The following is a 26419-nucleotide window of genomic DNA, read 5'->3' on the forward strand; positions in this document are numbered from 1 at the left end:
TTTTCTTAGGGGGTGGTAAATGGGAACAAGGCAGTAAATATCTTTACATACAAATGAAGGAGGATTCCACTTCAATTGGGACAACACATCCATCCCAGGACAAGCCAAACAGAGACATGCATGAGAATTCCTAGAAGCATGGCATTCCAAGCAGAACTCTATCAACAAACACATTGACTTGGATCCCAATTACCACCTCTTGAGAAAAAGAACCAGAAATGACATCACCACCAGGAAATGATGTCATCCACTCAAAGACATAATTAAACACATAACTAAAAAGCGGGCCATACTACCAGTGCTTCACTGGAGGCTCACTGATGATGTTACCTAGTATGGTGATGATATGTCTGAAAACAAACCTTCAAACTCAGCGAGCAAATTTACATCCAGAACCTCAACCTGGGCTACAAATCTTCTCAAAACTGGCTAGCAGCCAGATCTGCTGAGGCTCTCCAGCAATGTTTGCTCATTTCAACACATCCTTGTACAATGTATGCTTGTTTACTGCGCTCTCCAATTGGCCTGCCACCTTCAATGATCAATGACCATGTGTATGGAAGCAAAGGATATGGAGATTAAGTCATTACAGAGGCTGTAAATTCCATGATTGTAGGGCTGTATCATAGGGGATAACAAAGCCCACCAAGAATCAGATTGAACTAATTGTCACATATATGGAAAGCAATGTAAGATCAAGACTCCTGTCTGTCTTTGCAAAGGTGTTGTATATAGTAGATAAGCAGGAGGCTGGAAGGACACAGCAAGCCAGCCAGCATCAGGGGGTGAAGTCGATGTTTCGGGTGTAACCCTTCTTCAGGACTGGGAGTGGGTGTATGGGGAGCTGCAGATAAAGGGGGTGGCGGGGGTATGGTGGTGGTGGGGATAGGTGAAGATAGGTAGAGGGTACGACCTGGTTGGTCAATGGGAAGAATGAATTTGATTGGTGGAAGGGAGGGGGAGGGGTTGGGAAGGGAGTCAGGGGATGGAAAAGGACGTTATTTGATATTGGAGAACTCAATGTTGAGTCCTCCCAGCTGTAGACTGAAGATGAGGTGGTGTTCCTCCAATTTGTGGTTTGGTTCATTGTGGCAATGAAGGAGGCCAAGGATGGTCATGTCAGAAAGGGAGTGGGTATGGGAATTAAAATGGGTGGTGACTGGGAGGTCTGGTCAGCCCTGTGGGCCCTGCTGAGATGCTTGACGAACCATTCCCTAAGTTTATGTTTGGTCTCCCCGATGTAGAGAAGGTGTTGTATGTGGCCGAATAATAAAGAGGAAAACCTATGGAGGATACACTACACTATTGTATAGGGAGCTGGCTGAAACGTTGATTCTCCTGCTCCTTGGATGCTGCCTGACCTGCTGTGCTTTTCCAGCACTACACTCTCGACTCTGAGCTCCAGCATCTGCAGTCACTTTCTCTTAAAAGAATCAGAGTATGGGGACAAAGTGGGAACAGGTTACTGAGTTGGATGATCAACCATGAACATATTGAATAATGGAGCAGACTTGAACGGCTGAATGGCTTACTCTTCCTATTTTCTATGTTTCTACGAATATTACCACAAGCAACAATTCCTGCAGGTGTGTGCTTAGTATCCAGGGAGTTATCATGAGGCTGTTCCACATTTTTGTTTAATTTGTGGGAAGTGGGAATCGCTGTCTGGGCCAACATTTATTGCCTGTCTCTAATTGCCCACGGTGTTAGTGAGCTTCTGTTCATGTGCTGTTGCAAATATACAAGGAAAACATAAATAGAAGCTTTAACAGATTGGGAGAAACCATGTGACTTGTATAAAGTGCTATATTTGTGACAAGTGTCAGGTGGTACAGAAGGTCGATAACAATAAGAACTTTAATGTTCTTTCATCTGTCTTTTTCAACCACCATGTCTTGCTTTCACCTCAGCAGCCCAAGCTGTTCCTTAAGAAGTCCACTGGTTGCTTTGTCAGCTTACCTCAGATGGCTTGGTAGGTGTCCTCTGGTAGTCCAGGATCTAACAGGTTCTGGCCTGCTGAAGGTCATCAGTACAGGTGTAGGTGCAAACTTCTTACCTAGAATCTGAAGAAAGTGCTTGGTCTCTCTGACATAGTGGAGATCTAATGGCAGGGCACCTATGGAATGTCCTGTGATACCAATTCCAAGGTGAAAGTGAGTACTGAAGATGCTGGAGTTTAGAGTTAAGAGTGTATGGCTGGAAAAGCACAGCAGGTCAAGCAGCATTGAGGAGCAGGAAACCTCTTGACACCAATCCCTAGGTGTCTGTCTGTTGCTCATCATGCTGGTTCAAATGCCTCCTTCCTTGTCAGATAAAGGGAGATCAAACCAGTGAATTAATTCAGCCATCTCTCTGAGTTTGCCATTTTAGAGAAGATTTGTAGTTCAGGTTGTAGACCAAGTTGTAAGTTTGCTCACTGAGCTGGTAGATTTGATCTCAGATGTTTCAACACCATACTAGGTAACATCATCAGTGAGCCTCCGATGAATCGTTGATGTTCTGTCCTGCTTGCTATTTATGTTTCTGTTATGGTGGGTGATATCACTTCCAGTTCTGTTTCTGAGAGGTTGGAATTGGGGTCCAAATCGATATGTTTGTTAATGGAGTTCTGGTTTGAATGCCAGGCTTCTAGGAATTCCTGTGCATGCCTTTGTTTAGCCTGTGCCAGGATAGATGAATTGTCCTAGTCAAACTGGTATCCATCTTTGTCTGTGTGTCTGGATACCAGTGACAGTTGGTCATGTCTTTTGGTGGCTAGTTGATGCTCATGTATCCTAGTGGCTAGTTTCCTGCCGGTTTGTCCAATGTAATGTTTGTTAAGTCCTTGCAGGGTATTTTGTATAAGACATTTGTTCTGTTGGTTGTTGGTAAGGGGTCCTTTAAATTCATCAGGAGCTGGTTCAGTGTCGTGGTAGGTTTGTGGGCTACTATGATGCCTAGGGCCAGAGTAGTCTGGTCATCATCTCCAATATGTCTTTGATGTATGGCAGGGTGGCTAGAGTCTCTGGACTTCTTGTGTCTTCCTGTTTAGATCTGTTGTGCAGGAATCAATGCAGGAATTGGCAGATTGCACATTATCAGGTACCCATTGTTTCTGAATATGTTCTACCGGTGTTTTTCCTCAGCTTCTCATTGTTCCTGGGTGCGGCTAAGTGTTGTGGCTTGTTTAAATAATGTCCTGTTGCAGCTTCGTTTGTGGATATTGGGATGATTGCTCTTGTAGTTGAGTGTCTGGTCAGTGTGTGTGGCTTTTCTGAAAAAGCTGGTCTGCAGCTCTACAATGGCTTTTCGTTCTACCGTGATGTCCAGGAAGGGGAGTCTGTTGTTGTTTGCTTCCACTTTGGTGAACTTTATACTAGTAAGGATGTTGTTTATGTGTTTGTGGGTTTCTTCGGATTTGTTGCGTTTTGTGATGACATACATATAGTGGACCTGAAGCTAGAGGAACACCAGTTTGTCTGGGACAATACATCCATCCTGGGACAGACTAAACAAAGACACATGCGGGAATTCCTAAAGGCCTGGCATTCAAACCGTAACTCCATTTACAAACACATAGATATGGACCCCATTTACCAACCTCTCAGAAACTGAAAAGGAAGTGATATCACCCACCACAACAGACCAAGACACATAAATAGCAAGTGGGACAGAACACCAATGCTTCATTGGAGGCTCGCTGATGATGTAACTTAGTTTGGTGACGAAACATCTGAGAACAAATCTATCAGCCCAGCAAGCAAACTTAAGACCTGATCACTCTGTGTGATGGAGTGAAAGTTCCTGTGCATGTACAGCCTGACCTCTCTGCCCTTTTCTCCAGTCTACACGTGATCTCTAGTACTTCTGTAAGGCAACATCTTGCTTGCCTTGTATCTCCCTTAAATCATTAATGGCTGAGTCCGGAAGGTTACCATCTGCACTGTACTGGGCTCAACAGGAGCCTATTCCTCAGCAGTTTTCCAAATGATAAGAGACTTCAGCCCTTTCTTCCTCCTCTCCTGCAACCCATGTCAGCGCTGAACTCATCTGAGCCTATTCTCTATACATATTCCATATACATCATTACAGTGCTGAAGAGTGGGGAGGAAATTCTTCACAGGGCATCTTCTGCAGATCATGCCTTCTTCTCATAAGAGGTGTAGCTCAAGGAACTAGCAGAAGAGGGACTTGTAAACTTTTAATTATTTTTGTGCTAGCTTTGGAGTACGATTCAAAGGCTGCAAAGGAAACCATAACGATTTTTTTAGTACCACAAGCTGTGACTCTTAACTAAGATTACATTAAGATTGGATGCTTTTTTTTTTAAGATTTTTGGGTTCACTTTAGCTTCACTTCTAAGATCTAAGTCAATTATAATTACTGACCAAGTTCAGATAGCCATCTAAAAGCTTTTTGGTCCTTTTTAGTTGCAAGGCCCAGTCCAGGTAATAGTATATTTTCAGAATGTTTATCATGACAAGTAAAAAGTAACAAATACTTGATAAACACACTGGTTTCAGTCAAACCAACTTGGGGTAGCAGAGTGCCACACTGGTTAACTTGGTACAGAATCCTTTTTTTCTTCTGTTGACAGAAGTTTTAATTCAAGAAAGATGAAGATATAGTTCTTAGGACTAAAGGGATCAAAGGATATGGGGAGAAAGTGGGAACGGGGTACTGATCAACCATGGATCACATTGAATAGCAGAAAAGACTCAAAGAAATGGCCTATTCTGCTCCTGTATTCTGTGTTTCTACATTTCTTCCCATATTCTTCCTTTGGTACACTGAACCACGAAAAATTACTGCTTATTAATCCTTGTTAAGCACTACCTCTTATGTATGACCAGAGACAACCTAAACTCTAATTTTTTGCTAACTCATGGACAGCACATGATCTATATTACACAACGCTTTGCGAAAGTAAGTGCTTTATTCCTGTCACTTTACGGGGCCGTTCATGAAAAAAATGGCTGAAAAATTAAACTTCTGTCTTTCTATCATGACACTGAGTTCAGCAGAAACTGACAAATGCTCTTGTGATTGTAGAAGCTGTTCGGGACCTTGTTTAATGCTGGGATTTCATGTTTTTATGTGATGGTAAGGACTTAGCCCTTCTCAGTTTAACCTGAGATTTGCAGGATGTAAAGATTAGTTTGTTTAAATAGCAGACTCATCAAAATTACAGATTTAAACAAACTCTCTGGTAGAGCACAGCATGAGATCAGTATTGTTATTCGAATAATCAATTATCCGAACAAAATACAGCCTGCCCATCTTGTTCGGATAATCAAGGTTCCTCTGTTAATTAATAAATACATATAAAGCAATCAAATCAATTATAGGACTAGAAAATTTGCTCTGGAGCCTAATTCCAAAGTATTATAAATACATACAACAGTAACACAAATGCATGCATATACCCTGCTACATACTTTTTCTTTTAAATGTGGTGTACAAATTTACAAAAGTAAACCATTCTAAAGTATAAAGAGCTGCGTCCTGAGTAAAAGCTGTGTTCACTTTAAAACCATCTACACATTTGTCCTTGTGATTAGCAAACTATAATGCTGTCACTTCACTTAACAAGTGTTTAACCTGGGCCATGAAACAGTAATAAAACCATAAACCTTATTACAGAAAGTGCTCCACAACTAAAGAGTATAATTTAATTCCTCACTTACTGAATCAAATAATTAGTTATTGAAAACATAACTCATTGCTTGGTAAGAACTGGGATACTTTCTCACTAGATGGCTGCAGACATCCCCTTCCTCCCTTGGTGACCTGCCAGCTCTGTGGCCTGCTCCTGAAAAGAGTTCAGCATCCTATGCCAGGCATCCTCCCACCCCCACCGTTTGCACATATTCACACTTATTCAGTATATTTTCCTCCTGCAAAAGGAGAGAAGCATTAAGAGACATTAAAATGAAAAAAAAAGTATGACAGATGCTGGAGACCTGAAACAAAAACAGAAATTGCTGGTAAAACTCACCAGGTCTGGCAGCATGTTTGGGGAGAAATGTTTTGGACTCAAAACATTAAATCTGCTTTTTTGTGTTTTAAGTAGCCCAATTAAATCAAGTTGTGGATGGATAAATATCACTTTTCAGGTCTGTGTTCTATGAATTTAAAAGATCTCAGTAACAATTTCATTGAGTCTATTAATAAGAAATGTAGTTGATAAAATAATGTTTGCACAAAGCATCTGATATATTAGAATATAGTCCCAGAATAGATGGTTTTGTCTGTCATTCCTGTTCTGCTTCTTTTCCATAAAAATGACCTTGTTCACTCATCACCCAACGTTTTGTTAATTATTTTATTCAATGTACATCAGCTTCCTTCAGATTGTATTCCCTCAATGTACAAATACTTAATTTCTCTTGCAGTACAGTAAGTGAATTACTAAATTTTTAACTTATCTATGCCTGTGGGTATAATTTTCTTCATTTACTAACATTTGCAAAAGAAAAGTCAATGTAATCGAGTTTTCGGAGAGATTGTTTTCATATCTCTTGAAAATCTGTAATATCTTATGTTGATGATTTTACTCTTCATTCTTCTTCATCTGTTGTCATTCTTAATCCGTTGGCACGTAAGCTTTATTATTTCCTCCAGATCTCATATGGAATTCTCATATCTCCATTGGTCTTAAAGCAGCAACCAAAAAGCTCCAGTTCCTTTTTGGTGTCCGATGATAATTTCCTTAACAATTTCCATTTAACTTTCCATGAAGCTGGAATCTATTTGAATAGTGCTTTCATTTCTGGGGAGACTGTTCTGGCAAATGTCTTGAACTCCTAGGCAATATATACATATATATAAATAACTTGTTAGCAGAGTGTAACAATTCTCTCACTTCTACTGACAAAATTGCATTTTCTACAGATAGTTATGTAGAAGTGGTAGAGGTGGGTACAATTGCAACATTTAAAAGAAACTTGGACGTGAATAGGAAAGATTTAGAAGGGTATGGGCCAAAAGGTTAGAGGGATATGGGACTAGTTAAATTTAGGATATCTAGTTGGCATGAACAAGTTGGACCAAAGGATCTGTTTCCATGCTGTATGTCTCTATTATGCTAGGTTTTACACAGCTCATCACGGTGAGAATCATGGAGGTTCCTTATTGAATCATACCTCCCATTTCCTCAGAAAACCACGCAGCAAAACCTGTTCAGTTTGTGTGCAACCTCTATCATTTAAGGGGAGAAGGGAGGAGGGTGTCTTCATTAATGAGCACTCTGTGCCTAATCAAGGAACAGAGAATCAGAAAAAGGGAATCCGAAAGCCACTTTCTGCCCTTGCCTCAAGTCGCTTTCCACTCCCATGACTCCAATTCAACCTTTGCGCACCTATGACCTGGTCTTCTTCTGCAATATTTTATAGCTTTATGAGCTTCCAGCCAATCAGATTGTTGCAAGTTCTGCTACTTGGGATCTCAATGCAGGAAAGGTCTGATAGTAATAATTGATGAGGGTTCCCAACCGTTCTCTGTGAGGGAGACTTTCACTGGCCTCACAAAATGCAGGCCTTAGTTTTAAGTCATGATTTGGAGATGCCGGTGTTGGACTGGGGTGTACAAAGTTAAAAATCACACAATACCAGGTTATCGTCCAATAGGTTTAATTGGAAGCATTAGCTTTCGGAACGCTGCTCCTTCACCACCTGATGAAGGAGCAGCGTTCCGAAAGTGAGTACGATTTTTAACTTAGTTTTAAGTGTAACCCAAAAACAAAGTCCTATCCTTTGGACTTTTGAAGCAATGAGCAAAACAAATGCTACTGCTAAAAATCTACAACAGCTAAGAATATTCAGGACTTATCCATCAAATGACAGAAAAATAATTTTCATAGGCATTGCCATAAACAATTGCAAATAAATCTCTAATACTAAAAGATCTTGAAAATATTTCTCTACTGTAGCTAAATTGTTTCGTTTTTGGAAGATATAATACCCCTTCATATTTTCTTTTCTTCCTAAGGGATGGAGCAGAATGGAAACAGAATAAATGCAGGCAATTTTTTGTATAGCTCCTAGTAACAACTAACTCAGTTACTTGCCTGCTGATTCAATAAATGAACTGTAGGCAATACAAAAGGAAACTTAAGCCAATGACTTTTTAAAGTCCCATAATCCCAATCTGAAAGTCCACATTAGCACCTATAAATGCACAGGTTAAAACTGTGGGAACCTGTATGACAAATACATAGATACTAGCCAACATCAGCAGCATTATCAAAGCAAAATGGTCTTGCGATGCATCAGGTAAAAGGAGGTTAGACAGTAAAAGATAATTCAAAAAAGCATTTACAAAAACATAGAAAATAGAAGGAGTTGGCCATTCAAACTCTCGTGCTTGCTCTTCCATTCAACTCGATCATGGCTGGTCTTTCTCTGAGATGTCATTGTTCTGTACTATTTCCATATTCCTTGATATCATTAATATAGTATACAGAAATCTGCCAAACTCTGTCTTGGGTATACTAAATGCCTGAGCCTTCAAGGCTCTCTTAGGTAGAGAATTTTAAAAAATCACCAGCATCTGAATAAAGAAACTCCTCCTCATCTTAGTTCTAAATGGTCTACCTCTTATTCTGAGAATGTAAGCCCTCATAACAGATCCTATAGGTAGGGGATTCATTCTTGCCCCTTTTACTCTTTTAAAAGAGTCCTGTAATAATTGTGTATGCTCCAATGAGATAACCTCTCATTCTTCTAAACTGTAGGGAAGAGAGGACTAGTCTCTTCAATCTATTCTCAGAGGGAAATCCCACTGTCCCACAGATCACTCTGGTGAGCCTCTGAACACTCCATCAATAGCAAATCTATCCTTACTTTGGTCAGGAAACTAAAACTTCACACAAATTGTCAAGTGCGATCTCACCAAGGCCCTTTGCAATAGCAGCAATGCCTCTCCAAAAAAGACCAAAACGTACCATTTGCTCTCCTAACTACTTGCGGCACTGCATGGTTCCTTTCACAAAGATATGGAGAACTACAGCACAAAAAAAGGTCGTTTGGCCTTTCGCATCCATGCTGGTCAAAAACAATCACCGAACTTTCCATGACTTATGAAGGAGACGATTCAGGTCCATTTGAACATAAACATTTTCCAATCTCGCACCATTAAAGAAATATTCTTCATATCAGTTTTTCCTACCCAACTGGATAACCTTATATTATTCCAAATTGTATTTCACCTGCCATTGTTCTTCCACATTCAATTGCCCTGCCTAAATTCTCGAGTTTCTTTGCATCCTCCTCACAATTTACATCTGCACCTAGTTTTATGTCAACAAAATTGGAAATAGTACATTTGATCTTCACATCTGAATCATTAACAGAAGTTAAAAATCACACACCAGGTTATAGTCCAACAGTTTTATTTGCAAGTGCAGATTTTACAGGTTGTGTGCTTTTTGAAAAAAAAGAATATCAGCAAATACAATTCTGCAGAATTGTATTTGCGGATACATTCTATTTTGTGCAAAAACACACAATATGTAGGCAGTCAATCCATGTGACATTTTATAAATTTCTATTCTGGAAATAGAACCAGTCTGACTCAAGATTGGAATACAGACAGACTCTAACCTCACACCTTTAATGCAGTCTGAGCTGAGAGGTCACTTTTTTTTTTAATATAAAACCTTAAGTTATCTCAGGAAAATTACTTGAAAGTAGTTCTGGGATTTACATTTTAATGAATCAAAACCTGCAACCCATCCTAAAAGATGAAAGACTTAACAGCAAACTAGGTTTGTTCAATATATCATGAGTTGTATAACACTACAATCTTTTGCTCTAAATTATGTGTCCTATGATCCTGCCCACTAGCTACCTGATGAAGGAGCAGTGCTCTGAAAACTAGTGCTTCCAGATAAACTTGTTGGGATTATAACCTAGTGTTATGTGATTTTTAAACTTTGTCCCTCACAGCCAACACCGATACCTCCACATCATTAATAGAAGTTATAAATATCTGATGCTCAAGCATTGACCCTAATAACCCACTAATCACAGCCTGCACCCTGAGAATGACCCATTTGTTACTCTTCGTTTTTGGTATTACCCAATATTCAATCCATGCCAATATATTCACACTAATCCTTCGTGATCTAATTTGGTCAATTAACCTCCCATTTGAATGATTATTGAAAGCCATCTGAAAATCCAAATAAACCAAATCTATAGTTTCCTCTCATAATTTCTACATGTTGCATCTCAAAAAATTCTAAGACTTATCAAATGTGATTTCCTTTTCAATGGTCCTTAGTAATTCTGCCCAAACCTACAATTATTTTAAATGTACGGTTCTTGCATCCTTTGGAATATGTAGTATTTTTCCCAACTATATATCAGGCTAACAGGTCTGTCATTCCCCAATTTCACTCCCCCCTCCCTCTCATGGTTATATTTGCTACCTTCCAATCTGCAGGGACCATTCCAGAATCTATAGAATTTGGAAGATAACCACCAACTCATTCAAAATCTTCATAGACACTCCTTTCCAATCTTGTGGATGAACATCACCACATCCAGGGTACTTTTCAACCCATTCATTTCACCAGCATTACTTTCTTTACAGATGCTAATTTACTTCAGCTTCTTATTTTTGTGTTAGTCCCTTTAGTTCTCTAGCATTCTTGAAAGGCCTTTTGTATAAGACTCGGATTGGAAATGTATAATTTTTCCCCTCTTCTCTTTATACAGAGCTGCTTCTTCTACACAAAGTATTTCCGGTTATGCTTTTCATGGACCCTTCATCCATGCAACTTGGCATTGGCAAAGCATCAATATATGCTCTTGGACTAACTCAATCACAACCTCATGACTTCAGCCATATCCTTTCAAACATTCTCTGCCATTTTGCTTTGCACTAAGGAATTGCTAGACAACTTGCATAACTATACAAGATGCTTTATGCTGGCATAGAGTTAGGCATCTTATGGATCTAGTTTAGTTATTGGCACATAACATCTTTAACACGTACTTAGGTGTATCCAGCCTCTGACTCTTGACTTGCTTTTCTTTTATGTACAAAGGCTTAAGCATTTAATGAGGCAGCCAATGTCTGAGGGTTAACCCTCTTTTTACCTGCATAAGGTCTTTAATGCTGAGTTAAAAGCAGACAGCCTCTTTGGATGAATGCTTTAGTGCAGAAGGAGAAAGCAGTTTGCGGTGGCAGGGAGGACTGAAGAGTAAAATGTATTAGTCAAAGAGAGTGGATATGTCAAATGTCTGGCAAAATGCGATGTCACCATCAGAATGGCAGCATGTACCTGCAGCTTACGCAGCAAACGCACGACATGCACTTGAAGTAAACAGCCATGCATGAAAATCAAGGGACAAGTGCTTAGTGGTTGAGAGTGACTCACACTTGGTCAAGGGGCTAATCTCATTACAGTCGAGGATGTCCACAGTCAGGTCAAGTGCAAGCAGTCCTAGGATTATATGGTCAGTCAGGATATTGTTTAAAAAAATACAACGGGGAAAAAAAAGAAGGGGACAAGTTTCACCAAACAGTCAGCATACTTGGCCAAAATACCTGAAACAAAAACAGAAAATGCTGGAGAAACTCAATAGGTCTGACAGCATCTGTAGAGAGAAAGCAGAGTCAATTTTTGACTTTCTCTCCACCGATACTGCCAGATCTGCTGAACTTCTTCAGCAATTTCCGATTGTTTCAAATATTCAGAATCTGCACTTTTTTTTAAAAATGAATTTAAGTGAGATGAGGATCAAGGTGTGATAAAAATAGAATTGAAAAGCAAACACATACTTATTATTTGCTTACCAAGTCACTGCTCTTCCCACCTGCCGATAACTTGACCCTGGGCATGCCAAGCCAGGAAACCTGCATCAACAAATGAAGACTTGAACCAAACACTGCTGTTTCAACCACCAACTTGAACAATTTGAAGACCAGATAAACTCTTCACTTTCAGTTCGGTGGTCAATCACTCATTTACAAATCAACACCAAAATATCTTGACATCACTCAACTGTACTTAGACCTACCAGCAACACCTCCTGAACTCAAAGTCCATATGAAAAGAATGACAACACCTCTTGGTTGATCTGCAAACATCACTTAGATCAGTTGTAGCTTGAAGTCCCAGGCTTCACTGTTCAATGGACAACTCCGAATAACTCAAGAATGAATTATTGAAGATTGTAGCCACTTTCTACACAGGTGGAACATGAGAAACAGATCAAATTGGCCAGCCAACTCAGACCATTGCCTGTAGACATTAATTCTGATCTTAAGAGATCCATTCTTGGTGGCATCACAATCATTCAACATTGTCAAAACTGAAAGGAACTGCTGATGCTGTAAATCAGAGACAAAAATAGAAATTGCTGAAAAAAACTCAGCAGGTCTAGCAGCATCTGTGGAGAAAAATCAGATCAACCTTTCAGGTCAAGTGCCAAACTCAACCCAAAACTTTAATTGATTTCTCTCTACAGATGCTGCCAGATCTTCTGAGTTTTCCCAACAATTTCTTTTTTGTCACCCATTCAACACTGTCAGCTGAAGTGATTTTAAGAACCCATTCAATAAACCCCAAATCGTTCCCTAGCCATATGAATTTTAAAAAAAAAATTTGCAAAAAGGATAGACACACAGTGGTGAGCAGAGATGGGAAAACCAATTTAAAGGACGGTGCAAGAACTAAAAAGGTTTAATTATCAGATAATGTTGATCAGGATTCAATTATTTTGTCCAGACAAACAAACAAGACTGTACAGCACTCTACTGGAGATCTGTAAACATGTGAAACAATTGAGGAAGCAATAGCATAGTGATAATGCCACTGGGTGAGGTTTAGAAATACATTACCCTAAGCTAATGTCCTGGGACATGGAACGGTGAAATTTAACTCAACATTAAAACAAATCTCGAATTAAAATTTAGCGTAACAGCAACCATGTTACCAGGGTCAATTGTTGTTAAAAATCTATTTGATTCACGAATAGCCTTCAGAGTACGAAATCTGCGATTGTTACCCAATCTGGCCCACACATGACTCCAGACCCAGTGTTGTGATTGTTTGGATAGCAGTTAAGAATCAATTAGGGATGGGCAATTAACACAAGCTGGGTCATTGAGGCTCATGGCCCATGAATGATATTTAAAAATTGGAAATTGTAGACAAAGAGCTGATTTTTCCATATTAGTCTCGTAGTGAGTCCAAAATAAGAGACTACAAATATAACCATGAACGCATCTAGCATGTAATTATGGAAGAATGGTTGAATGCAGAACCTGCGAGATGAATAGCATACATTAAAGAACAGCCAGGGAATTCCTAGAAGCATGGCACTCATCCACAAACTCCATCAACAAACACATCGACCTGGACCCAATATAGCGGCCACTACAGCGGACAGCTGAAACTGACAACCAGAAGCGGCAGGGACAGGCCACTATAAATGCCGGAGGAAACACCACAGAAGCGCTTCACAGGAGGCTCACAAGCACTGAGGATGTCATCTAGACAGGGGATGAAACGTTTGCAACAAAAAATTTCCAGCTCGGCGAACAAAACCACAACAACGAGCACCCGAGCTTCAAATCTTCACCCAAACTTTGAACATTAGAACATCTTAAATGTTCAGAGGTTTTGAAAGTTGGTTAGCAAATCGTTGCTGCTTTCTACAACACTTTGAAGGACTTTAGAAATACGTAACGTTGTGCAAAAGTTATATATTGTATAGTTGGGTGAAAGACTGTTCAAACCCATCAAAGTGAGGAGCAAGAGATTATCAATTTCTGATCCAGCCGTGTCACTCCAGGTACTATTAAAAACCATCAAAAAGGCAACAGAGACTGCTACACATACTGAATGGAATCTGTTGAAAATAAACAAATACTATTACCAGGGAGATCAATTAAATTTTATTTTTGGTTTTGAAATTTGCCAATTTATGAGAACAGTTCAAGAGGAACAGATAGCAAGTGTTGCAGTAAAATATCTTTACATCAAAGATGACAGCATTTCTTCTAGAAAATACCAATTTCTCATTTAACAACTTTATATTTTAAGTCATTAATTATTTGCCAATGTCTTGCATAGGGTTAAAAAATATTCAGCTTTTAACATTAGGTAAAATTCCAGTTATGTATTAGCATTGGACGAGATGTTTCAAAAACAAAGTCTATAAAATCACTTGACTAGATGACATCTTTTTCAGGTATCTGTTACAGTACAAAAGCTAGAGAGACAGCTATTTGTGTAGTTTACACAATATGTTGTGCCCAAAATGAAGACACATGATTGATAATTTCCTCCTATATATGATGTTTACTCTTCTCACTTTGTTTCTAACTGAGCCAGGAGAACTTGCATTGTAATTGAGATATACCAGTGGCTAAAATGGTTGCATGGATAGGATTTTAGCTTTTATTTTAAACTTATAAAAACTTAATTGGTAGCTATTTGGAGTACATGAGCAAACAAAGGGATCTTTTGAAGTTTGTAGCCATTCACAACTAGATGAACGAGCACTTGCCAATATGATAACTGCAATTAACTCATTTAGTAAGTGACATTAGATCACAGACTTTGCCGAAGATAAAGGTTTTGGGAGAGTGGAATGAAAGTTAGCATGCAGAAATTGTTTCACAGAAAAGCAATCTTCAGATGCAATATTGAAATGAAAAGAAAATACATGAAAGTGTCAACACTCATTCGGTGTACATATGGGTTAGCTATATTGAAAACTGCAATTTTCACTAGTAGGAAAGTCTCATCAGCCCTGTGTACATCCTGGCTCAGTGCAGGCTCATTTAATTAGTTGTCCAATCACCACTCTTAGAAGTCTAGGAAAATACCTACAATGGAACAGACACTACTCGCCACAGTACAACGATACACCAGAAACCAGGAATAGAAAGACTAACAGAATTTTCCCACTTTCCAAAGTGGGACTGTCAGAAATTTAGATGAGCTAACAAGTATGCAATGCACAACTCCTTCCTATTTCAATCTTCTGCAGTGATTGTGAAAATTGATGAGCGGGAAATGATCAAAGCTTAAAAAGTTTGTCAGTGGTCTTTGAGAGATCCGCATTTATAGGATCCACAAAACTTGTATGTTAACCATGAGGTATTGTGTTTACCAAAGACCAAACTGTGCTCCTCCTCCAGCCAAAGCTCTCGTTGAATTTGGTGGCAGATTTTAAAATTATTCACATTACATATTAAAACACCCAGTAAGACAAAAGTGCATCTTGTTGATGGAACGTAGTATCCTTCAGTAGTGCAGATAAAAGCAGTGCTTGAATCATTTATCTTATGCCCTAGTCTATTTCACAGTCAGAAACATATTGCAGATTGTCAAGCGTCTTTACAAGGGAGTACACAACTCTACAGCTGCTAGTTTTGCATTCAGAGAATAACTTGGAATACTTGAGTTTTCCCTATTTATATACAAAATATAAAATTTAACTCTGCCCACCAACTGGCACAGGGCAACAAATTCTCATATGAAATTATAATTCCTTTCTTTCAAATTGAGTATACGAAAATATACAAATAATTACATGGTTTACACTAATATACAGAACCCCACTTCATTACTAGCACCACTTGCGTATGGTCATCCCAAAACCACAAGGAGGACATTACAATTATCTAAAATACAGGACATTCTGCTGCAACAAGTCGAATCTTGACGGAAACATTCATAAATTTTTTCCTCTATTACCTGCTTAAGGTAACCTGAACTGCTCAAGAATTATACATTAACTTTCAGTAAAGTCTTTAAGTGGACAGTCATTATTTCCTTACTCTCATCATGACATTCAGCATGTGCTCCTACCCAATGACTGGGCGGCTTAGGTAGAACACTGGGAGACGGTGGCTCACTAAACTTTGGCCCAGCATAGTTCTGATCTCCTTGAAGGCTCAGTGCAGACTTCAGTCCAGCTTTCAGTAATTTTAGATTTTTGGATGGGTTTGCAGAAATAATCGGCTTGTCTGCATCGTTTTTGATAATATTGCAGCATTCAACAGAAGGACCATTCTGGCTATGGCTGTTTTCATTTCTTTTTATTGAAGTTTTTCTCAACTGTAGGCTACGTCTGTTTCTTTTCTTGGTATTTAGAGGTTGGCAGTACTCTGTTTTATTTACACTATACATGAATTGTGTGTGTGGAATTATTGCTTTATCCGACCTTCCCATGGATTTGGTCACCTAGGATAGAAACGAAAAGAAAGAATGAGAAAGGTTGCAAAATTTGACTACAGAGCTAAGAGCCGCAGAAGTGTTTCGACTTTGCCAGCGATTGCCCCAGTGATGACTTTCCCCTCTAATGCGTTCCCTGCGAAACTAGACAATCTAACAAAAACTATCAAGACCAGCTTGACAGTTTCCAGCATTTCAGACAAATTGAGCTCCTATCGTCCTACAAGAGACTGTTCCTCTTTCCACCTAAAGAGGATAGTTAAGGCAAGTGGGGGGAGGGGGGGAAAGGAAGAGAGCGGAGAGGGAGATTTGACAGCCTGCAAAGCGGAAAGCCCCCGCACCGACTCCGCCCCTTTCCCCGGGAACCCGGAAGTGCACGAATATGGTGCGCCATTACGTGAACGGTTAGTTCTGTGGCCATTGGTCGGTGGGTGAAGCGCTCTGATTGGTCACTTGTTGCTGGGGGGAGGCGAGGAGAGAAAAAAGGGAGGGCGCGCGGCGTAACAGCTGTCGAACGGTCTCAGCGTTTAAAACGGGTCTTCCCGCCCAGACCTAACCCCATGTCCTCTCCGAGAACGGTGAAAGTTTCTCTCTCTTCCTTCTTCCCCCCCCCCTCCCCAATTTGAACATGGGGGTCTCTCACCTTGCGCTCTTCCGCGGTCAAGCAGCTGCCAGTCGCTGGTGTAGTTTTCTCGGGCCCGGTGGTCGTCGTGGGCCCTGCAGCCCCGCCGCCCCGGGAGGCAGGCCGGCCGTGTGTGTGTCTCTGTAGCAGCGCGGTGGAGGAAGAGCAGCGGATCTTCCAAGCTCGACTCACCGCAGCCGTCTTGCCAGGTTGTGGATGTTGCTGCTGGTTGGAGTGACGGTGGCAGCTCACGACGACGGTCTTAGAGGCTTCGCTGGTGGGCAGAGGGCCTGGCGGTGGTCGGGGCAGGGGTAATGGATGCATAGCGACTTCCCACCGCCGCCGTCTCCTCCGCTTCCGACCTGTAGCTAAAATCTCGAACTCAGCATCTGAGGTGCGACGTCCAACGGAGGAGGCGATCACCATGCAATGACAAAAACGTCTAATTCGCCCGAAATATATACTGGGAAGTAAGGTTGGGGAAGAGGAACAGTAGAATCACCAGCCTACCTCCTCCAAAAAAAACCCAGACCTCCTCGCCTTTCGTCGTTGGATTAAAAAAAGTTTCAAAAGGCTGAAAATGGCGGCCAGGCTGAAGCGATTTCCTGCGATTGTTCGCTCACTCGCAAAGCCCTCTCGTCTCAGGCTCTAGCTTTCCTCCCACGTATATCCCAGTGTGTGTGTATATATATATATCGTCAGCTGGGTTCAACAACGGGTAGACAGTAAAAGGCCGACTCCAGTTTATAAACAGCAGGAAAGAACATGGACACTAAGCTCCAGTCTCGCACTTGTCCTGACAACAACCGGATTTGGGAGGGGGGGGCGGGGAGAGAAGGGGTAGGGACACGTCATCACTCCCCAGCAACCACCAATGGTATCGTGCGGTGGTGGAGGCACGTGACTAACGACACGCCCGCGCGGACCGTCCCTTCTGGTCCCTAGCAACCATGATGTCATTGGTCTGCTGGAGTGTGACCAGATGGGGAAAGGGGTATTGAGTTTGGGGGAGGGCAACGGAGTTGGAGATTAATCTGATTTCTTGCAGTCGTATCTGTAACTTTTTAATTTATTTTTTTTAAAACATTCAAATCGCGTTTTGTTGTATTCGTTTATAGTTCGCTATTTTCGTGACGACCGTTGGAATTGAGTTTTATTGGGGGGAGGGAGGAGGAGGAGGAGGTTGATCACATGACGGTACTTTCCAGGCTCCTGTGCTGTGACGTCAGCGCCGTCGGACGTCCTGAAACATTTTTGAGTCAATTCAGAACAAAACTTGGATTCCTGCTGCATGACACGGTGTGTGGCACTGATTTCCGCTTCTTTCACTGTGGGATTTTCCTAAATTGCCGAAGTGTTCCTTGGCTAGAAAGCCAATCGAATTCTGAATTTACTTTCGTTACATCACGTCAGAATAAGAATCAGTCAATAAGGTGATCATTCTGTGAGGAAAAACACGATTTATTCAATTTTTCTTTCTTAAAACTTCCCACTACTTTCTATTTCTTACACTATACAAAGGGTTTGTCCTCACCCCAGTCCGGGTACTCGTATGGAGTGCCGGAATTTGTCTTAAACATTGCCACCTCCCCAAAACAATGAGTTTATGATTAGATTAGATTAGATTCCCTACAGTGTGGAAACAGGCCCTTCGGCCCACCAAGTCCACACCGACCCTCCAAAGAGTAACCCAACTAGACACATTTCCCTCTGACTAATGCACCTAACACTATGGGCAATTTAGCATGATCAATTGACCTAACCTGCACATCTTTGGACTGTGGGAGGAAACTGGAGCACCCGGAGGAAACCCATGCAGACACGGAGAGAATGTACAAACTCCACACAGACAGTTGCCGAGGCTAGAATCGAACCTGGGACCCTGGCACTGTGAGGCAGCAGTGCTAACCACTAAGCCACTGTGCCCCCAACCACCCACTGTAATATCACTGTAATATCACTGTAATATCACTGTAATCTACAGCATTAACTACGGAGTAGCCTACAGCAATAACACCAGCAATAACCAGAAATAAATGGAGAAATTCAGCAGGTCTGGCAGTTTCATTCTTTGTTTTGAATGCACCCAGGATCAGCGGTATCTCTGTGATGTACAACAGTCCTCACACAGTTGTTGTCTCTGCATTTTGAAGTCCATACTCAGTGCTTCTGATTCTGACAGAAACTACAGTACTGGGAGCATCAATACTTTGAAAGAGCTTTGCAATTTAATTACACACTCAAATTAACCCTTCAAAGGTGATTTTTTTTCCAGTCATAATCTTGGTAAGGAGATTCTCTGTACTCGGTACTGATTTGGAACATTTTATTGCTGCTTCCCGCTCACTATTCAGCCATTCACAGGTGATCAGCCACTAACGAATTTCTCGATAAATAATTCTACGAGTGGAATTATACTTCAATTAAGTGCCAAGTGTGCATTGTAGTGTCACGTGTCACTACTTCCGGATCAGGAAAGAACTTGACCTGAACTCTCAAGGTGTGCCACAGCAAGTTCAAACAGGTTCATGAACGTCGGTGGAAAGGCATGAACAAAAAAAACACAACGCTCGACGCTTTCTGTCACTACTTTGAGTTGAAGATAAGATCCTAACTTCATGCAAACACTGTTTAGATACTGAGAGATTTATTTTAAAATTATATATTTAGTTTTGTTTAAAAATTTTTAGTCCCTGGTTTAAACAAGGATTCCACGTGTGTGTTGAATTTAAAAAGCACATCTTTCATCAAATCATAAGTCAATTATTGTTCAGGAAGGTTATTTTGCCTATCGTAAGTCATCCAGCTATAAACACATTGATTCCATCATTTAAAAATCCAGTTGGTTTTAATTTATTCAATTTATGTTATCTGAAAGGCTGGTCTTTTTTTTTACATAGTCAGAGAGATGTACAGCACAGAAACAGAGCCTTTGCTCCAACCCGTCCATGCCAACCAGATATCCCAACCTAATCTAGTCCTAATGCCAGCACCCAGCCAATGTCCTTCCAAACCCTTCCTATTCATATGCCCACCCAGAATCCTTTTAAATGTTGCAATTGTACTAGCCTCCATCACTTCCTCTGGCAGTTCATTCCGTATACGTACTATCCTCTGCGTCAAAAAGTTGCCCTAAGGTCTCTTTTCTATCTTTCCCCTCTCACTCTAAACCTATGCCCTTCAGCCTCTGATGCTCAAGGGAAAACAGCCCCAGCATATTCATCCCCTCCATATAGCTCAAATCCTCCAACCCTGGCAACATCCTTGTAAATTGTTTCTGAACCTTTTCAAGTTTCACAACATCCTTCAAGTTTCACGCCCATAGGAAGGAGACGAGAATTGCATGCAATGTTCCAACAATGGCCTAACCAATGTTCTGTACAGGAACAACATGATCTCCCAACTCCGGTACTCAATACTCTGACCAATAAAGGAAAGCAAATGCCTTCTTTCACTATCTTATCTACCTGCAACTCTTCTTTCAAGGAACTATGAATGTGCACTTCAAGGTGTCTCTGTTCAGCAAAACTCCCTAGGACCTTACCATTAAGTGTATAAGTCCTGCTAATATTTGCCTTTCCAAAATGCAGCACCTCGCATTTATCTAAATTAAAGTCCATCTGTCACGCCTCAGCCCATTGGCTCACCTGATCAAGATCCCACTGCAATGTGAGGTTGTCTTCTACATCGAGGAGAAAGTGAGGTCTGCAGATGCTGGAGATCAAAGTTGAAACTTTATTGCTGGAACAGCACAGCAGGTCAGGCAGCATCCAGGGAACAGGAGATTCGACGTTTCGGGCACAGGCCCTTCTTCAGGAATTCCTGAAGAAGGGCCTGTGCCCGAAACGTCGAATCTCCTGTTCCCTGGATGCTGCCTGACCTGCTGTGCTGTTCCAGCAATAAAGTTTCAACTGTCTTCTACATCTCCAATTTTGGTGTCATCTGCAAACTTACGAAATATACCTCTTATGCGCACATCCAAATCATTTATATGACAAAAAGTTGAGGACCCTGCACTGATCCTTGTGGCACTCCACTGGCCACAGGCCTCCAGTCTGAAAAACAACCCTCCACCACCACCCTTTGTCTTCTACCTTCGAGCCAGTTCTGTATTCAGTTCTGTATATAAGCAGAATTAAATTTCTTGATAGTCAAATATGTTTAATAATTTGAACTGGTGTCCCATATGTTCTACTCAATCGATTTTGTCTTAATCTGTGCAGTGAATATCTAGTTCATGTTTGGAATAAACTTTTTAGTTTTAGAGTACAATTAACAATTAAGGTTTAACGTTAAAAATTGAGATAAATAAAACTTGAAAGGGATCAGGGAAGATTTACAAGGATGTTGCCAGGGTTAAAGGATTTGAGCTATAGGAAAGTGCTAGGGCTATTTTCCCTGAAGTGTGACCTGATAGAGGTTTCTAAAACCATGAGGGTCATGGATAGGGTGAATAGACAAGATCTTTTCCCAGGGTAAGGAAATCCAAAAGTAGAGGGCATAGATTTAAGGTGAGAGGGGATAGATTTATAAGGGATTTAACGGGCAAAGTTTTCACGCAAAGGTGGTGTGTATGTATAGAATGAGCTTTCAGAGGAAGTGGTGGAGGCTGGTACAATTACAACATTTAAAAGGATCTGGATGGGTACATGAATAGGAACAGTTTAGAATGAAATGGGCCAAATGCTTGAAAATGGAACTAGATTTACTTAGAATATCCTGTCGGCATGGACAGGTTGGATTGAAGGGTCTGTTCCCATGCTACATATCTCTATGACTCGAAAAGCAAATGTTGCCTTCAGAGGTTAAAAGCTAGAAAGATAAGGTAATAAAACTGCTGGTAAGCGCATTTTGCAAAAGAGGTGGAGTTCAGAGAGATATTTTGTGTTATTTTAAAGTAGTTTGAAAACATTTAGTAAGCCCTAAAAGTTTGGAAAATCCAGATACTTAATCATATTAAAAAGGTATTATAAATTAAAGAAAAACTGGAGTAATCTATTTCTTCATTAAGGCATTCAACTAGATTGTGGCTCAGATACGTCAACATCATTTTCCCACAGTATCCTCATTTATGTGGAGCCGCAGGAGATGGGAGAGATACTAAATGAGTATTTTGCATCAGTATTTACGGTGGAAAAGAACATAGAAGATATAGAATGTAGGGAAATAGATGGTGACATCTTGAAAAATGTCCATATTACAGAGGAGAAAGTGCTGGATGTCTTGAAATATACAAAAGTGGATAAATCCCCAGGACCTGATCAGATTTACCCTAGAACTCTGTGGGAAGCTAGGGAGTTAATGCTGGGCCCCTTGCTGAGATAGTTGTATCATCAATAGTCACAGGTGAGGTGCCGGAAACTGGAAGTTTGCTAACTTGGTGCCACTGTTTAAGAAAGGTGGTAAGGACAAGCCAGGGAACTATAGACCAGTGATTCTGACGTTGATTGTGGGCAAGTTGTTGGAGGGAATCCTGAGGGACAGGGTGTACATGTATTTGAAAAGGCAAGGACTGATTAAGGATAGTCAACATGGCTTTGTGCATGGGAAACCATGTCTCACAAACTTGATTGAGTATTTTGAAGAAGTAACAAAGAGGATTGATGAGGGCAGAGTGGTAGATGTGATCTATATGGACTTCAGTAAGGCGTTCGACAAGGTTCTGACGTTGATTGTGGGCAAGTTGTTGGAGGGAATCCTGAGGGACAGGGTGTACATGTATTTGAAAAGGCAAGGACTGATTAAGGATAGTCAACATGGCTTTGTGCATGGGAAACCATGTCTCACAAACTTGATTGAGTATTTTGAAGAAGTAACAAAGAGGATTGATGAGGGCAGTGTGGTAGATGTGATCTATATGGACTTCAATAAGGCGTTCGACAAGGTTCCCCATGGGAGACTGGTTAGCAAGGTTAGATCTCATGGAATACAGGGAGAACTAGCATTTGAATACAGAACTGGCTCAAAGATAGAAGATAGAGGGTGGTGGTGGAGGTATATTTTTCAGACTGGAGGCCTGTGACCAGTGGAGTGCCACAAGGATTGGTGCTGCTTTTTGACATTTATATTAATGATTTAGATGTGAATGTAAGAGGTATAGTTAGTAAGTTTCCAGATGACACCAAAATTGGAGGTAAGGTGGACAGTAAAGAAAATTACCTCAGGTCACAATGGGATCTTGATCAGATGGGCCAATGGGCTGAGTAGTGGCAGATGGAGTCTAACCTTTGTGAGTTTAATGCGAGGTGCTGCATTTTGGGAAAGTAAATCTTAGCAGGACTTATACAGTTAATGGTAAGGTCCTAGGGACTGTTGCTGAACAAAGAGACCTTGAGTGCAGGTTCATAGCTCCTTGAAAGTGGAGTCGCAGGTAGATAGGATAGTGAAGAAGGCATTTGGTATGCTTTCCTCTATTGGTCAGAGTATTGAGTACAGGACATTGGTTTGGCCACTTTTGGAATATTGCGTGCAATTCTGGTCTCCTTCCTATTGGAAAGATGTTGTGAAACTTGAAAGAGTTCAGAAAAGATTTACAAGCATGTTGCCAGGGTTGGAGGATTTGAGCTATAGGGAGAGGTTGAATATGCTGGGGCTGTTTTCCCTGGAGCGTCGGAGGCTGTGGCGTGACCTTATAGAGGTTTATAAAATCATGAGGGGCATGGATAGGATAAATAGATGAAGTCTTTTCCCTGGGGTTGGGGAGTCCAGAACTAGAGGGCATAGGTTTAGGGTGAGAGGGGAAAGATATAAAAGTGACTTTTTCACGCAGAGGGTGGTACGTGTATGGAATGAGCTGCCAGAGGAAGTGATAGAGGCTGGTACAATTGCAACATTTAAGGGGAATTTGGATGGGTATATGAATAAGAAAGGTTTGGAGGGATATGGGCCAGGTGCTGGCAGGTGGGACTAGATTGGGTTGGGATATCTGGTCGGCATGGACGGGTTCGATCGAAGGGGCTGTTTCCATGCTGTACATCTCTATGACAGTTGCAGATATCGGCAGAAAAATGACAGGTGGAGTTTAATCTGGCTAAAAGTGAGATGCTGCACTTTGGGATATCAAATAGTTTCATAGTAATAGATGCAGGAGTAGGCCATTTGGCCTGTTGAGCCAGCTCCGCTATTCATTAAGGTCATGGCTCATCGATCCATTATCTCAGCTCCTCCTACCTGCATTATCCCAGTAACTCTTAATTCCCCTACCATGCAAAAACCCAATTAACTGTGGCTTGAATATATTTAATGATGCTGCCTCTACCTGGACAGAGGAGAAAGTGAGGGCTGCAGATCAGAGCTGAAAATGTGTTGCTGGAAAAGCGCAGCAGGTCAGGCAGCATCCAAGGAACAGGAGAATTGACATTTCGGGCATAAGGGCTTATGCCTGAAACGTCGATTCTCCTGTTCCTTGGATGCTGCCTGACCTGCTGCGCTTTTCCAGCAACACATTTTCAGCTCTACCTGGACAGAGAATGCCATGGATACACTATTTGGGAAAAGCAGTTCCTCCTCATCTCTGTTCTAAACCTACTCCTAATCTTGAGGCCATGTCTCCTAGCCCTCGTCTCACCCACGAGTAGAAACAACTTGCCTGTCCATATCTTATCTATCCATTTCATAATTTCATATGTTTCTGTAAGATGCCCTTTCAATCTCCTAAATTTTGGCGAATACAGTCCCAGGTGGCTCAATCTCTCCTCATAGGGTAACCTCCTCATCTCCAGAATCAATCTGGATCCAAGTCCATAGCTTTCTGAAAGTGACCATGCAAGTGGATAGGGTGGTGAAGAAGGCATATGTCATGCTTGCCTTTATTGGTCAGGGAAATGAGTACAAGAGTCAGGATGTCATGTGGCAACTTTATAAGACTTTGGTTAGAGCACAATTAGAGTACTGTGTTCAATTCTGGTTGTCACATTACAGAAAGGATATGGAGGTTTTGGAGAGGGAGCAGAAGCAGTTTACCAGTATGTTGCCTGGATTAGAAGGTATGAACTGTAAAGACAGGCTACAAAAACTCAGGTAATTTTCTATGGAGTGGCAGAGGCTGAAGGGAAATTTGATAGAAGTCCGTAAAATTATGAGATGCATAGATAGGGTTGACAGAATCTTTTTCCCAGAGTTGAAATGTCTAAAATTTGGGGGCATGCATTTAAGATGAGAGCGGGCAATGTCATAGAAGATGGGAGGTTGTAAGGTTCTCACACAGTGCTAGGAGTGTGGAATGCACAACCAGGGGTGGTGGTGGAGGCAGATACATTAGGGGCATTTAAGAGACCTTTAGGTAAGCATATGGATATGCAAGGAATAAAGGGATATGTACTAAGGGCAGGCAAATGGGATTAGTTTAATTTGGCATCATGTTCAGGACAACATTGTGAGCTAAAGGGTCCATTCCTGTGCTGTACAGTTCTATTTTTTTTAACAATTCATATCCAGATTTTTAACAACTACTGTTAAAAACCAGTGTTCCTACATTGGTTATGATAACCTTAGATGCCTCCTTTCCAGTCTTCTCAATGTTTCCTTACAAGTCCAACGTTTGAAATTGAGAACTTCTCTTCTCTGCACCAGTTCCAATGCTTGACTATCTCACCGTTCTGGTTCAGTAATTAGAACTGGAAGAACATATTAAGTGTCAGGTAAAACAGCAGAGAATTTGACTTTACTTTGGAAAGGAAGAGTCAAAAAGTGTGCTGATGGAAAAAGCACACCAGGTCAGGCAGCATCCGAGGAGCAGAAGAGTTGACGTTTCGGGCATTATCCCTTCATCAGGAATTTGTGATGAAAGGCTAATGCCTGAAATGTCAACTCTCCTGCTCCTCGGATGCCGTCTGACCTGATGTGCTTTTTCCAGCACCATGCTTTTCGACTCTGACTCTCTAGTATCTGCTGTCGTCACTTTTTCCTTTTTTGAAATGAATTCAATTAGTTCCATTTACCTGCCCTTTCTACATATCTTTGCCAAATGTAGTAATTGAACCCTGTTTTCCCACCGTTTCAGGCAGTATATTTCTATTTACAAACTTACAACATTCATATCTTTCCTTATATCCTCGTTCTGAATGAATCTTCCTGTGTCCATCACGTCTGGGAGCAGGAATGCTACCCATGATGCCACAAAATCTCCAAAAGCCTCTTTTAATGACATGTTTTGACATAAGAAGGCAAGTAGTACTTGAAGTTAGATCCTCTGGCCTGGAGGTAGAAATTCTACCCTTGCACTTCTCACCTCATGTTGCTTGTAACTATTTTGGCAATTACCTTAAATCTGTGCCTTTTCGTAACTAGCTCTTTTGCTAATGAAAATAATCCTTGAAATGTGGCTCTACATTGCAGATAGTAAACTCCCCAATAACTCCATGAATGGTGCTCGTCAAATACAAACAAGGAGCAGGAGTGAGCTATCCAACTCCTTAAGTTTGTTCTGCCATTCAATCAGAATATGACTGAATTTGTTTCACATCTTCCAAGAACGCTAAGTGATGGACTGCACTGAGGCAGATGTTACTTTGCTCTCGTCCAAACAGCAGGGAGGAAAGAGGCCCGGGGGGGCGCGCCCTGCCCTCGAGCGCGTAGTGTTTTGTGCCCGCGCACTGCGCGCGGGAGAGAGAGGGTGC

At 41.1% G+C, this 26419-nt stretch overlaps 1 protein-coding gene and 1 pseudogene across 3 annotated transcripts in view; both read right to left on the bottom strand.

Moving 5' to 3' along the window:
• The window catches only part of LOC122548245 (peptidase M20 domain-containing protein 2-like), a 39735-nt pseudogene extending 35278 nt beyond the window's left edge, over positions 1–4457 (bottom strand). The window contains exon 1 of the transcript XR_015752110.1: positions 4368–4457. The product of XR_015752110.1 is annotated as a peptidase M20 domain-containing protein 2-like (transcript). The remainder of the gene's footprint in view (positions 1–4367) is intronic.
• Positions 4458–6282: 1825 nt separating this feature from the next.
• On the bottom strand, positions 6283–17603 carry pnrc1 (proline-rich nuclear receptor coactivator 1). Of its 2 annotated transcripts, XM_087982266.1 has the most exons (4): positions 16824–17603; positions 15784–16189; positions 11785–11844; positions 6283–6785 (listed from the first exon to the last, which is right to left on the bottom strand). In XM_087982266.1, the coding sequence occupies exons 1-3, from the start codon at positions 17226–17228 to the stop codon at positions 11789–11791; spliced, it is 867 nt and encodes a 288-aa protein (XP_087838392.1). In that variant the 5' UTR covers positions 17229–17603; the 3' UTR covers positions 6283–6785; positions 11785–11788. The 2 variants fall into 2 exon arrangements, with proteins under 2 accessions (XP_087838392.1, XP_043542320.2); XM_043686385.2 differs by lacking the exon at positions 11785–11844 and having other exon boundaries at positions 6284–6785.
• Positions 17604–26419: the final 8816 nt, after the last annotated feature.

Source organism: Chiloscyllium plagiosum, unplaced genomic scaffold, assembly GCF_037043375.1.
Source record: "Chiloscyllium plagiosum isolate Xiang-an unplaced genomic scaffold, Cpla_swu_hap1 HiC_scaffold_3, whole genome shotgun sequence".
NCBI classification, from domain to species: Eukaryota; Metazoa; Chordata; class Chondrichthyes; order Orectolobiformes; family Hemiscylliidae; genus Chiloscyllium; species Chiloscyllium plagiosum.

Excerpts from the sequence above, each read along its gene's own strand:
- pnrc1 (XM_043686385.2), bottom strand. The coding sequence starts at position 17,228 with ATGGTGATCGCCTCCTCCGTTGGACGTCGCACCTCAGATGCTGAGTTC. Across the intron at positions 16,190-16,823 it reads TGACCGCGGAAGAGCGCAAG|GTGACCAAATCCATGGGAAG; the intron begins GTGAGAGACCCC and ends TTTCTATCCTAG. Across the intron at positions 6,786-15,783 it reads TGCTGAATGTCATGATGAGA|GAGTTCAAGACATTTGCCAG; the intron begins GTAAGGAAATAA and ends TATATTGCCTAG.